The 14,432-nt window shown below is 35.5% G+C and overlaps 1 protein-coding gene across 2 annotated transcripts in view; it reads left to right on the top strand.

Annotated features, from left to right (window-relative positions):
* BAZ1A (bromodomain adjacent to zinc finger domain 1A) overlaps positions 1-14,432 on the top strand; it is a 98,557-nt gene that overhangs the window by 44,273 nt on the left and 39,852 nt on the right. For both annotated transcript variants that reach the window (XM_045067930.1, XM_045067929.1), the window contains 7 exons: positions 2,840-2,927; positions 7,241-7,375; positions 8,155-8,254; positions 9,436-9,602; positions 11,884-11,979; positions 12,644-12,782; positions 14,086-14,232. In XM_045067930.1, the coding sequence (XP_044923865.1) occupies positions 2,840-2,927; positions 7,241-7,375; positions 8,155-8,254; positions 9,436-9,602; positions 11,884-11,979; positions 12,644-12,782; positions 14,086-14,232 (872 nt within the window). The remainder of the gene's footprint in view (positions 1-2,839; positions 2,928-7,240; positions 7,376-8,154; positions 8,255-9,435; positions 9,603-11,883; positions 11,980-12,643; positions 12,783-14,085; positions 14,233-14,432) is intronic.

Here is a 14,432-nt window from a genome sequence, read left to right as displayed (position 1 = left end):
CTTATAGACTGATAAAGTGAATCTTAATGGACTCCATGAGCCCTTTGTAACTAACCCCAAAGAGTCTTCAGTCTAAAAAGTTATGAAGGATCCTATTTGCGAGGTACTTCTCATGAGAGAACTCAGTTTTCAATGCTGAGAAGTCTGATGGTACTTAGAAATAGGTCACATTTGTAATATTTTATTCATTAGACACAAACATCTGATCAGTCTCTTCTGTTCCTTCAAGTTAATAATAGCAAAATAGTATCCTTAAAAATTCCTGTTTGAGGGACATTTGGTTGGTGTGGTCAGTTAAGCATCTGACTCTCAATTTCAGCTCAAGTCATGATCTCAGAGTCATGAGATTGAACCCCAAGTCGGGCTCAGTGCTCAGCATGGAGTCTGCTTGGGCTTCTCTATCTCTCTCCTTCTGTCCTTCCCGCTGCTTGCACATGTGCTCCCCCTAAGTAAATAATAAAATCTTTTTTAAAAAATTAAATAAATAGGGCGCCTGGGTGGCTCAGTGGCTTAAGCCGCTGCCTTCGGCTCAGGTCATGATCTCAGGGTCCTGGGATCGAGTCCCGCATCGGGCTCTCTGCTCAGCAGGGAGCCTGCTTCTCTCTCCCTCTCTCTCTCTTTCTCTCTCTACCTGCCTCTCTGCCTCCTTGTGATCTCTGCCTGTCAAATAAATAAATAAAATCTTAAAAAAAAGAAAAGAAAAGAAAAAATTAAATAAATAAAAGAGGGATGATTAGTGGTTAATATTTAAAGGAAATGATTTTAGGTGACACAGATCTATTTTTAGGACAACCCCTATTGTTGTGTGCTGATGTTAGGCCCCTAGTCATCTGAAAGTAAATTGACGCTATCAACCATTGATCAACTTGCTACCTAGTAGTCAATCTTGCATTTCATTTGATGTAAAATGATTTTACTTGGGGGTGTCTGAATGGCTTAGTCAGTTACACATGGGCCTCCAGCTCAGGTCATGATCCCAGGGTCCTGGGATCCAGCTCCTTATTGGGCTCTCTGCTCAGCAGGGAGCCTACTTCTCCCTCTCTTTCCTCTGCCTGCCACTCCTCCTGCTTATGCATGTGTGCTCTCTTGCTCAAATAAATAAATAAAAATCTTTAGAAAAAAATGGTTTTACTTATTCTCATATACCTCTTGCCTCATATATTCTCATATGAGTCCAAAGAAAAGTGATAATAACCTAAGTGTTGTGAATTCCTGAGTCATATATATTACTTTCTTTAAGGAGGTGAGTGTAGTTTTTGTTTGGTTGGGTTTTGAGGGTACATCATTAATTAAGATCTTTGGAGTGGGAACACCTTGCTAGCTCAGTCAGTTGGGAGTCTGCCTTCACTCAGGTCATGATCCAGGGATCCTGAGATTGAGTCCTGCATTGGGCTCCTCCTTGTCCATTGAGGAGCCTGGTTTTCTCCCTCTGCCTGCCTCTCCCCCTGTTTGTGTGCGCTCTCTCTCTCTCTCCCCGACAATAAATAAATAAATAAAAATCTTTTTTTATAAAAATTGAAAAAAAAGGTCTCTGGAGCATTCTGCATTTTATTATATGCCGAAGAATAGTATTCCCAAAATAATGCTCATAGATTATGCACACTTGTTTTTAACTATTTTTTTTAAGTAGGCTAGTGAGTGCCATGTAGGACAATACGATTCTTGAGCACTGGTGTGTTTATTCGGTAGTCAAGAGATAATTAACCTTCTTATTATTATGAAGCCAGGATAGCACAGTAAGCCAGTAAGTACGCACAGCAAGCCAATCCTTTCTCTCATATAGTCCTTTCTATAAGAAAAGCATATACATTTTTGAGGAGACTAGTACTTTAAAACTCCTACATTGTTTATTCACTCTTAGAAGCTTTTAAGTTGGCTTTCTCTTGAAAGAAATACATAGAATTCAATTAAAACATTTACTTTCTTTCCAGAACTTTTCTAGAAATACTTGGGTATTTTGGCGGATTTTTTAATTTGTTTTGATTTGGTTTTGGTGGTGTTTGTTACCATTGTGGTGGTGGTTTTTGAGTTTGGGGGCAAGGGAAAATCAAAAATAGCATGTTTTTGGAATCTTAATTCTAATTCTCTTTCATCTTAATCCCATGAATTTGTTTGCTGCCTTTTGAAGGCAGCAAATATGAAATATTTTAGAATTTGAAACAACCTGTGTTCAAGAATGTTCACAATAACCATTCGAATGTTGACCTACTGGGGCGCCTGGGTGGCTCAGTGGATTGAGGCCTCTGCCTTCCGCGCAGGTCATGATCCTAGGGACCTGGGATCGAGCCCCGCATGGGGCTCTCTGCTCGGCAGGGAGCCTGCTTCCCTCTCTCTCTCTGCCTGCCTCTTTGCCTACCTCTTTGCCTACTTGTAATCTCTGTCAAATAAATAAATAAAATATTTAAAAAAAAAAAAAACAACGAATGTTGACCTACTTAGTGTTATATGAAATCTTATAGTCCTCTGATTTTAATTTTTTAAAGAATTTCAACGGTGATATTTGTAAGAATGATCATCAAATTTTCTAAAAATTAGGTTTACTCTGTAGTATATTTTCCTTGAGGTTTATTTGGTTTCTAAGTGGTTCTTCTGCAACAAATGCATATACTATGTTCATAATGGACATTTATAATAGATCCACTTGTTGATCTTTTAACATTCTACATAAATACTTCTGTATAAAGTTTCTCATAACTTCTACATAAATGCTATTGGAAAATGAAATATCCTTCTTTTCCTCAGCTTGATATAGAGGTTATGGATTTACGGAGATTATGAAGTTCAAACTGAATTCTTTGATACTAACACTTTACTCTTTCTCCTCCTCTTTCCCTGGTAGCCGGAGAAAACACTTATTTTCTCGTGATAAATTAAAGCTTTTTCTGAAGCAACACTGTGAACCACAAGATGGAGTCATTAAAATTAAGGTAATCAGAACAGTGAAATTATTTATTGGAAGGAAGAAAAAAGAAACGGGTTGTATTATAAAGTTGAAACATTGCAGAAATGTTATTTTAAAGTGTTTGAAAATAGTTCTCTTTTTATCTGGAGCCAGTTTTTAGTAATTTTCTATTTATTAAATACTATTTTTGCAATTGCTAGAATTGCTAGATGGCTCAGGTACTACACTTTTTTCCCCTTTGTAGAAAAGATCAACCAAGACAGGTAAGAGTAATATATGGAAAACTTGGAAAAAGGAAATGTTATAGGGGAAGGGAACAACTGTATTTTTCTAAGTGGGATCCTGTCTCACAAAAATAAATTCAAAAAACAATGCTAAAATAAGTTCTACTAGAGAGAAAAACAATTCATATAATAAAAAGAACATCAGAGACCTATACTAAGTAGATAGATTATTTGATTCATAATCATTAAGAGGAGGAAAATCAAGCTTAGAAGTCTCACATTGTAAATAAAAAGTTAAATGGTAAAACTAGGACTAGTTTTTTTAACTGAGAAATATTTAACTCTTATTGGAAGAAATACTAAGTAAAAAAGCAGTAGAATGGGTAGAGAGATGTATGCATGTGTCAAAAATCAGCTACTATATGCTTAAGATTTGTGTATTTCATAATAAATAAATGTTCCATCAAAAGAAATGGAAAAAAAGAAGATATGAGTTTATGTGGAAAGTACTATTTCAAGTCTCTACAAACCAAGATAGATTATTTAACAAAACTGGGACACCTGGTTAACTTGGAAAACAAAATTAGAACTAACTCAAAAGAGAAAAAGGGAAATGAAATAATTCTTAATGTTATGCATGCTAAAGTACTTAGGAGGAGCAAGAGAAAAGAAATACCAAGAATAAGACTTATTTGACAATAGAAACTTAAGGTAGGTTCAGGGGTACCTAGGTGGGTGCCTGGGTGGCTCAGCTGGTTAAGCATCTGGCTCCTGATTTTGGCTGGGGTCATGATCTCAGAGTAGTAAGTCTACTTGGAGATTCCCTCTGCCCCCCAACTTGCAGCTGTGTGCACGCACACACTTTCTTTCTGTGATAAATAAATAAATTTTCAAAAAATAAAAATAAAAATGTCATGAATAGAATTGAAAGACAAGTGCTAGAGGAAAAATACTTTCAGTGACTATAGTGAGGAGCTCAAAGCAATTAAAAAACATAAATATCCTAGTAGAAAAATAAAAATAGGCATGATCAAAATTCACAGTAGATGAAATATAAAAACTTGAAAACGTATGATAGAATCATCTGAAATAATTTTGTTAATGTGAGCATATTTATGTATTTGTCTTGGTAAGAGGGAAAAGCTTAAATTGTGCTCAATCTGTGGCATTGAAAATCACAGATAGCCATGTAAAAAGATGCTTACAAAAAGTTAATGATTCAGGTATTTGTGAGAAGTGGCTAGAACAGTGCTGGCACTGGTAAGCAATCTGTTATATATGAAATAAGTTATAGTATGTTTATCATAAATAGCAAGTTGACCAGTTTCCCTAACTTATAAAAATGTCTTACATATCGATGAATAAAAACAACCCAATTGGAAAAAAAATGGTAAGAAGTATTGGCAGTTTTTCACCAAAGAAAATAAACATTCAGTAGACATGAACAGACATTCAACTTTACTTAATAATAAATAAATGAAAATTGGGACACCAGGATGGCTCTGTCAGTTAAGCATCTGCCTTCTGCTCAGGGCATGATCCCAGGGTCCTGAGTTCGAGTTCTGCATCAGGCTCCTTACTCAATGGGGAACCTGCTTTTCCCTGTTTGTGTTCTCTCTCTCTCAATCTCTCTCCTTCTGACAGATAAAAAAAATAAAATCTTTAAAAAATAATGAATGAATGAATGAAAATTAAAGTGACAGTACACGTTTTTCTCTTAGAGTGTAACGAAAGTTATTAGTGGTTAGTCTAGTATACTTGCACACAAACCCCAGAACAACAAAGTTTAATACCCAATGTGAGTATAGTCCACTATTAGGAGTACTCAAGAACACGAAGATGCATTTGTTTATTGTGTTGTGTGTGTATGAATAAGAAACATTGGCAATTGATGTATTAAAGCCTATTTTGACCTTTTTTAAGCATATATATTTGAGAAGAAACCACCCATATGTTTTATATTCATATTTTTAAAGGACAATTCTATATATTCAGGAGTTATTTATGTGGGATAGTCAGCAACCATCTTAATAGACTTTAATACAAAATCTTAATAGATTATTGATTTATTATGATGCCCAGAACTGATTGAGTTTTAAATGTTAAAAGTTATGTTCTACCATGATTACAATTATTACACAGAAAATTTGATTCCCAGTTGAAGTGTTAAAAAAAATTAAAAATTTTATAAGATTTTATTTATTTATTTGACACAGAGAAAGAGAGAGAGAGAGGGGGCACAAGTAGCAGAGTGGCAAGCAGAGGGAGAGGGAGAAGCAGGCTCCCCACCAAGCAGGGAGCCTGATGCTGGGCTCGATCCCAGGACCCTGGGATCATGACCTGAGCCAAAGGCAGATGCTTAACTGACTGAGCCACCCAGGTGCCCCTAAATATTTATTATCATTATTTTCTTACACATTTTCTGAAAGATACTACTGTGAATGGCATGTTCGATTTTTTTGGAGAGAAGGAATGATGATCTTGGCTATTAGACCAAAAATAAAAAGTTTAGAGTTGGACTTGGATGAAAGGTGAACAAGTTTTGAAACTTTTGGATTTAGCAAATATCCTAAAACTGCACAACTTCTGATAAAAAAAAGAAAAAAAAAGTTGACTTTTCTGAACTTAAATCTGAATTGAAATTTGTTAAGAATTTATCAGCATTGGACGCCTGGGTGGCTCAGTGGCTCTGCCTTCAGCTCAGGTCACGATCCCAGGATCCTGGGATCAAGCCCCACATCGGGCTCTCTGCTCAGCAGGGAGCCTGCTTCCCCCCTCTCTCTCTGCCTGCCTCTCTGTCTACTTGTGATCTCTGTCAAATAAATAAATAAAATCTTTTAAAAAAAGGAATTTATCAGCATTTCTCTTTTTTGCCAGATCAGCTTTGTAATTTGATACGTAAAGTCTTTAAGTTAAAAAGTCTCTCACCCCCAATTGGAGGGAAAATCTAAATGTTCAGCACTTAGGAAATGGTTGAGAAAAATTAATTGGGTTAATACAGTGGACTTGTAATGTTAAATATATGGGTTATTTATTTACAAAGAAAATTCCATACAAAATAAGTCAAAAGCAATGCAATCCAAAAGCAATGTTTATCCAATAAACATAATTTTGAAATAGTTTTAGAATTTAAGAAACGTTTGAAGGATTCCTGCATATTTTATGGGGGGAAAACCCTTTGAATTATGGTTTTCTTTCTGGGAAAGCTGATTAATGATAGATTAAGTGAACCAGCTAAAATGTGTATTACTGGGTAAACAGTTTTTGTGTGCATACACACACACACACACACACACACACACACTCACACACTGAAATATTACCCGGCCATCAGAAAGAATGAAATCTTGCCATCTGCAACAATGTGGATGAAACTAGAGGGTATTATGCTAAGCGAAGTAAGTCAGTCAGGGAAAGACAAATACATGATTTCACTCATATGTGGAATTTAAGAAACAAACAGGTGAACATAGGGGAAGAGAAGGAAAAGTAAAATAAGATGAGAACAGGGAGGCAAATCATAAGAGACTCTTACTCTTGGAAACAGACTAAGGGTTGCTGGAGGAGAGGGGAGGGAGAGTTGGTTGGGGTAATTGGGAGATGGAATGATGGGAGGGCATTTGAGGTAAGGAGTACTTGGTGTTATCTGCAACTAATAGATCAGTAAATTCTACCCCTAAAACTGGAAAAAAAAAAAAAAAAAAAAAAAAAAAAACAGGGACATCTGGGTGGATCCGTTAGTTAGATGGCTGCCTTTGACTCAGGTCACAATCCCACAGTCCTGGAATCCAATCCCGCATTGGGGGCGGGGGGATCCCTGCTCCTCGGAGAGCCTGCATCTCCCTCTCCCTCTGCCTGCCACACCCCTGCTTGTTCTCTCTCTCTCTCTCTCTGTCTCTCTCTCTCTGATAAATAAATACCTAAAATCTTTTAAAAAAAACATACGGGAGAGAAAAATTTTAAAAGTGTATTACTATGTATTAACACATGAAATTCTAATGTTTTTGACCTAGTCTTTAATAGCAGTCATACGAAATTTTAGACATTTTAAATCTATATATGGTTTCCTAATGGTGTTATTACTGTACCCTGTGTCTTTTTTTTTTTAATGAAGGCGTCATCTCTTGCAACATATAAAATAGCAGAACAAGATTTTTCTTACTTCTTCCCTGATGATCCACCCACATTTATATTTAGTCCTACTAACAGAAGAAGAGGGAGACCTCCCAAACGAGTATCTATTAGTCAGGTAAGTAGAGAATGAATGAAAACTACATTGTAGCTCTTAATAAAACTGTTTAAAATCAAGAATGGTCATTGGCTCCCTTTGGCTCCCTTTGGCTCCCCTCCTGCACATAGCCTTAATAAGGGGCACATTCCTTTGTATACAATGTATGTACTATATGTTGATAACTACTTAGCAATGAGACTTGTAGCAGTTTCAAGTGTGAATTAGACATAACTTTAATGCCAAGGGGATTTTATACCAAAGTGGAAGCAAGCATATAAGCAGTTACTGAAATGTAAAGCAGCAGAAATACAGAGATAAATTATGGGACTGAAACATGAAGAGCATATAAAAGATAAAAGATAATAAAAAATCATACTAAGTAGGTTACAGACCATTATTCTCCCAAGAAGTACAGTAAAAAGAAATCTTCTGACATTGACTATAGACATACGCCTCTTTCACATTTGATGTTTACACCATTTTGTTTATAAGGTACCATGGAAAAAAATTATTTTCTAATGCATATTTTTAAGGCTTTTCTTGTAAATCACTGGTTGTTTTTCTTGGGACATTTTTGTACTAATTTGTAGAGCTATAGAACTAACTCAAATTATCTCTGTTACTGAATAAAGTTATTAAAAGTTCAGTTATGCTTAGAATAAAATATTATTATAGTAAGATGAGAGTTTAACTTGATGAGAGTTTAAAATTTTTATTACTGTTAGAACAAGGCCAGACCATTAATTTGTAAAAGTTTTGGTGGTCTACAACTTTAGTTTCTTGGTTTGTTTTTTTAGGAGGACAGCATTGCTAATAAACAGACTATTGCAGGTTATAGGAACAAAGCTACTAAGGAAAGAGACAAACTTTTGAAACAAGAAGAAATGAAGTCACTGGGTGAGTTTAACATTCTCTCCAAAAACTGTTTGTATAGGAAAGAATATTTCTCTGTGCTTGGTGGGGGGTGTTTCTGATATGGCTTATTTCTTTTATTTGGGTTTTTTTTTTTTAAGCCTCAGTATCTGTATCTGTATCAGATATCTGTAGATTTTTATCTACAGTATCTGTAGTTTTTTATGATAAAAATCCCCCTCAGGTATTTGTAGATTTTTATGATAAATGAGACCTGTGTTAATCTCTTAAAACAGTATCTCAAGGTATCTACTGTTAAACCAACCTAATGCTAGATTACGCACATGTTAGAGTTTCTATGGCTTACAGACTCTTTGGGGCCATTTGCTTGATTCACGCAGCTTTATAAAACATTGCATTCCACAGTTGACTATACATATGAATCATTTGGGAATCTTTTTTTTTTTTTTTAAAGATTTTTTTAATTTTTATTTATTTGACAGAACACAAGTAGGCAGAGAGGCAGGCAGAGAGAGAGGAGGAAGCAGGCTCCCTGCTGAGCAGAGAGCCCGATGCGGGACTCGATCCCAGGACCCTGAGATCATGACCTGAGCCGAAGGCAGCGGCTTAACCCACTGAGCCACCCAGGCGCCCTCATTTGGGAATCTTAATGAAGATTCTAAGTTAGTAGGTCTGGGTGGGAGAAGAGAGTCTGCATTTCTTTTCTTTTTTTTTTTTTTTAAAGATTTTATTTTATTTATCAGAGGGAGGGGGAGAGAGCAAGCACAGGCAGACAGAATGGCAGGCAGAGGCAGAGGGAGAAGCAGGCTCCCTGCAGAGCAAGGAGCCCGATGTGGGACTCCATCCCAGGACGCTGGGATCATGACCTGAGCCGAAGGCAGCTGCTTAACCAACTGAGCCACCCAGGCGTCCCGAGAGTCTGCATTTCTAACAGGGGGATATTTTGCTCCTGATCTTAGGACCACACTTGGAGTAGTAACAGGGCTTTGAAAGGCAGGTACAGATTTGTTCCAGTGCAGTAGTTTGTCTTAAACCCAGCCAACTTGCTTTCCCATTTTAATCACCTGCTGGCTCCCTCCAGCAATTTACAACCCTCGTGAGTCTCTACTGATCACATTTAACCATAAATTATTTTAGGGATTATTTTGTTACTTTAAAAAATGTTTTCTGTCTGTGAATAGTTCTAACTTTGACCTTCTCCACAGCTTTTGAAAAGGCTAAATTAAAAAGAGAAAAAGCAGATGCCCTAGAAGCAAAGAAAAAAGAAAAGGAAGATAAAGAGAAGAAGAAGGAAGAATTGAAGAAAATTGTTGAAGAGGAGAGACTGAAGAAAAAAGAGGAAAAAGAGAGACTTAAAATAGAAAGAGAAAAGGTATTCATTCAAGTATATTAGCTATGCTCTCTATATAATAAGTATTGGGTTTTACATACTTAAATTCATGGTTAATTTTCAAATGCTTTTACACTTTGATTCATATTTCTAGTCGTGCATAGACTGCTGATAAACAGTTATTGCTTTATCTCTCTTTTGCTTTGGAAAATTTAATAATTAAAAAAAATTTAATAATTTAAGGTTCAACGTGTGTGTGTGTGTGTGTGTGTGTACACATACCTGTCTTTATACCCCAAAGCCTCTTAAAAACGATTCTGAAGTTGATTTTCTTCATTATTTAGACTTCTAAATTTAGGGAAGATGATATGCATAAAACTTGTAAAATCTGTAATTGAAAAAATACAATAAAATCTACAAATAATAAGAATTATTAGTGTTCTTATTCTCCTTGAAGGAAAAAGTATCTGTAAAAATGGGTTTTTCAGCATATCTTTTATTACAGTCTTTAGTGGTAGATATTTCTTAGAGAATTCTGTAGGTAGCTTCCTCCAGAGTCAGGAAGTGTCCTTGGTTTTCCCAGATATTCGCAAGCAGCCCTAGCTGATCCTGTTACACCCTGTGCTCGTTTAAATTGCCTGTAGTTTCTTGAACTATTTCAAATAGGCCATTGGACTGGGGCTGGAGGTCTCTAATACATATACACTCCAGAAAATGTAGAGGACAAGAAAACTACTTGTAACCTACATGTGTTAACATTTAGAGATAGCAATTTTTTAAAGATTTTATTTATTTATTTGAAAAGGAGAGAGAGCACTAACAGGAGGAGCAGAGAGAGAGAGAGAATCTCAAGCAGACTCCCTGCTGAGTGTGGAACCCAACACAGGCCTTGTTCCCAGAACCCTGTGATCATGACCTGAGCCCCAACTGAGTCAGATGATTAACCAGATGCACCACCCAGGTGCCCTTAAATATAGCATTTTTTTAGCACTTCAGTTTATATTTAATCTTAATTCTGGGCCTTAAAAAAAGAAATGCAGGATTTATAATTTTGTAATTTTTTTTGTTTTAACATTATTGAAATATCCCTTCGTGTTATTTTTTCCTCTTTTTTTTAACTTTATTTTATTTTTTCAGTGTTCCGAGATTCATTGTTTATGCATCACACCCAGTGCTCCATGCAATCCCTTCATGTTATTAAGTAAACTAAGTAAGGTGGGATTTTTAGTGACTGCATAATAGTTAATCAAATAGATACAAGTAAAGTACTTTATAATTTTTTGCTCATAAATGATGATACCCTGTTCAAATTTATGAATAAAAGTTTTTAATGTTTTTAGATGATATACCTGGATAAATTTTTAGGAAGTAGAATAATAGGTCAAAGGCTAAGAACATTTTTTAAAATGTACATAGGTATGTGTTTGCTAAATGTGCTTATTTTCACTCTTAACAGTGAATAAGAATACCCATCTTATTACATGCTACAAGAATTATTTGGGGCAGGGAGGGGAAGACTTACTATAGCAGAATTAGTTCTGTAACTATCTTTTTATGTTGAAAATTTGATAAGTGCCCATCTGTTACCTCCAGGGGTCCTAAATTTCAAAGGAAGAGAATAATATTAACATATGTTAAATATTTATTGGAAAGTAATTATAAATTGTAATCAATTTAAAATATTTCCTTTACACTCTGCATTATTGGAGACTTTTTAGGGTCATTATTTATCTTCCAGTGTCAAATACAAGAACCAAGAAATAAATGTATTTATCAAAAGACCAAGAGAGCAAGAGAAGTGGTCTTGGATGGAAAGAAAAAGAAACCTACCAACTGTGTTCTGATAATACTGCTTTTACTTCCTGGTCCCTCTATCCTTAGGCTGCTAGACTTAAATGAATCTTGAAAATAACAACTATACTAGAAATATGGGAGGAGGTTTTATTTTAGGTACTCTAATAATTTGTTACATTACTTTGTCAGGATTTAATTGATTTGAAATGGAAGAGCCCCTGTAGGCAGTGTCAGATTGCACTAGTATTTATCCACGGGCTACTATGTATGAGACCTTTCCATCTTTTTAGCAGTTGTGTTAGACAGGCATTGTATCAGTAGTTCTAAATCAGTAGTTCTAAAACTTGAGCATGCATCAAAATCACTGGAAGGACTTACTAAAACATCAACTCCTGGGTCTCAAACCAAGTTCCTTGTTCAGTAGGTCCGGGTTAGGGCCCAAATATTTGTAGTTCTTATAAGTTCCCAGGTGATGCTGATGCTGCCTTACAAAATTCTTATAAAAAATTTTATTAACCTTTTGTTTTAGGAAAGAGAAAAATTACGGGAAGAAAAGCGAAAATATATGGAATACTTAAAACAGTGGAGTAAACCTAGAGAAGATATGGAATGTGATGATCTTAAGGTATAAGTATATTATGTGACATTTCACACCTATGTTCTACATGCCTTATGTGGCTTTGCTAATTAAATTTTTCTTTCTTTTTAACAGCGGGATCATATTGAACTGAGAGGAAATAGTCAATTAAGCAGATGCTATAGGTAGAGTCCCAAAGCAGCACTGTTAGTGTTTTATAACAGACTTCAAAAATGATTCTCATTCTGCAGACATAATTTGTCATTTGTATAGTTGTTAATAATCCAGTATTATCATGCATCTCAGTTTGTAAGGAACCAATTCCACGTTCAGTAGATGGTGGATTACTTCTATTCCATATCCTAAGAAGATCCTGAATTGAGGATAATATTGATGTAGCTAATAATGCCTTGATCTCAGAATCTAGGTTAAAAGTCTCTCTTAACTAGAAAATGTAGTCAGAAGTACACATCAGCTCAAAGTTGTTCTTAGCTTGATTTTTAAAAAGTCACTAATGACTGTAATTACTAAAGCTGGAATAAGGCCAAGACATCTATAATTTTTAAAGTTCCAAAGGTGATTGTGATAAACATCCAGGGTTATGAACCACTAGTCTACCTGAAATCTTACTCAGCAAAGAGTATATATCTACCTTTTACAGTTTTCTCCACTATATAACTCAAACAGTTACATAAATTGTTTAATCTTTCAGGAACTTCCAGAACCAACTCCAGTGAAGACTAGACTACCTCCTGAAATCTTTGGTGATGCTCTGATGGTTCTGGAGTTTCTTAATGCTTTTGGGGAACTTTTTGATCTTCAAGATGAGTTTCCTGAGGGAGTAACCTTAGGCAAGTGCTATTGCTGTGTTAATAGTTCACCCTAATATTAGTGGTTTAAAATAAAAAATTAATATATCTCAGAGTTCTGTAGAGTCACTGGACCTCTCTGTCCACCCGTTTCTTGGAATCTCTCATGTGGTAACAGGAAGTGGGCTGGGTCTGGAGTCATCTGAAGGCTTACCTGACTGCATGTTCAAGATGGCTTCCTCCCACATAGGCCTGGTGCCTCAGTGCTCGTCCATGAACATCCCACTCCATCAGGGTAGCCTTTACTTGTAATGTGGCAGCTAAGGGCTCCAAGAAGGAAGAGGACAGAAACTGCCAGCCTTCTTTAAGGCTAGGGTTGGAACTGGCAAGCCTTATTTCTGTCATATTCCATTGGTCAGGCCTGCTGGGATTTAAGGGAGTAAAGGAATAGTGAATAGTGAAGGAATCCTTCTTGACGTCATGGTTTGCATAAGTGCAGGGAAGGAAGGAATTGACATCAGCTGTATTTAGAGACAAGTTACTGCCTCCCTTAATTTGTCATTCTATATTGACTCTGTACTTGTACTTTGTACAAACATTGTACTTAAAACAATGTAAGAACTACATTAATTGAGAAGGGCTTTGGGTCTCATTTTGGATTTTTAATTGTTAAGTAGCAAAATAACTTTCTTAAAATCAAAATAAAGACCCTCAAAGACACAATTATGATGCTACTGTTATTTTAATAAAAGTGTATTCTTCAGGAGGGCTTTCATTTCACATTCTCTCAGTTTCTCTATGAACTTGGTGAGGCATGAATCATTGTGCCTTGCAGATCAAGAAGGTCTAAACAATGCTCATTTAGGTAAGATAAATTAGATAACATTTATGACTTGGATACAATATTAAGATTATTCCTGATACTAATGATTACCTCTCCTCTGCACTACTTTGTTAACAGTAATGTCTCACATAGCTCTTGAGAACAGTGGGGCAACAATAACAAATCTTTGAGTTGTTATTCAAATTAGAATAAAATGATAATTTTTAATATGTGCCTTAATTTGTACCTGAAATTTAAACTTAAAATGAAATATGGTATTGATCTGCTGAGGCTAATTTGACTTTCCTGAATGTAGTGATTTTGGCTTATGATTTTATTGTATTTTATTGTAATCATTATAAATTGTTTTTTGATTTGACCTTGGATAATATTCTACTTTGATAAATGGACACTTAAAATAATTACATAGGCTGTTTGATTAAAATGTTTATTATTCCAATGGAGTTGTTTTTTCAGTACATGAACAGAACTTTAAATTCATTTTAAACATTTTATTCACAGAAGTGTTAGAGGAAGCTCTTGTAGGAAATGACAGTGAAGGCCCACTATGTGAATTGCTTTTTTTCTTCCTGACTGCCATCTTCCAGGCGATAGCTGAAGAAGAAGAGGAAGTAGCCAAAGAGCAAATAACGGATGCTGACACCAAAGGTCAGAATTCAGTATTATTGCTGATTGATAGTAGCTTTGTAGCTTTGGAACTGATCTTTGAAGGTTAACTTAAAATTAACCTCGCTTTTACAGTTATAAAATATAACTGTTCAAGTCTCCCAGTTCTGGAATCATATATGAACAATACATTATCAGTTGTTTTATAAAAACTTTGTTTTAATGCATCCTGTTATAAAAAC

The sequence above is a fragment of the Mustela putorius genome, unplaced genomic scaffold (genome assembly GCF_011764305.1).
Source record: "Mustela putorius furo isolate JIRA1106 unplaced genomic scaffold, ASM1176430v1.1 tig00003898_pilon_pilon_pilon, whole genome shotgun sequence".
Classification (NCBI taxonomy): Eukaryota; Metazoa; Chordata; class Mammalia; order Carnivora; family Mustelidae; genus Mustela; species Mustela putorius.
Note: the sequence above shows the minus strand (reverse complement) of the source record. Positions and strands in the feature narration are given on the sequence as shown.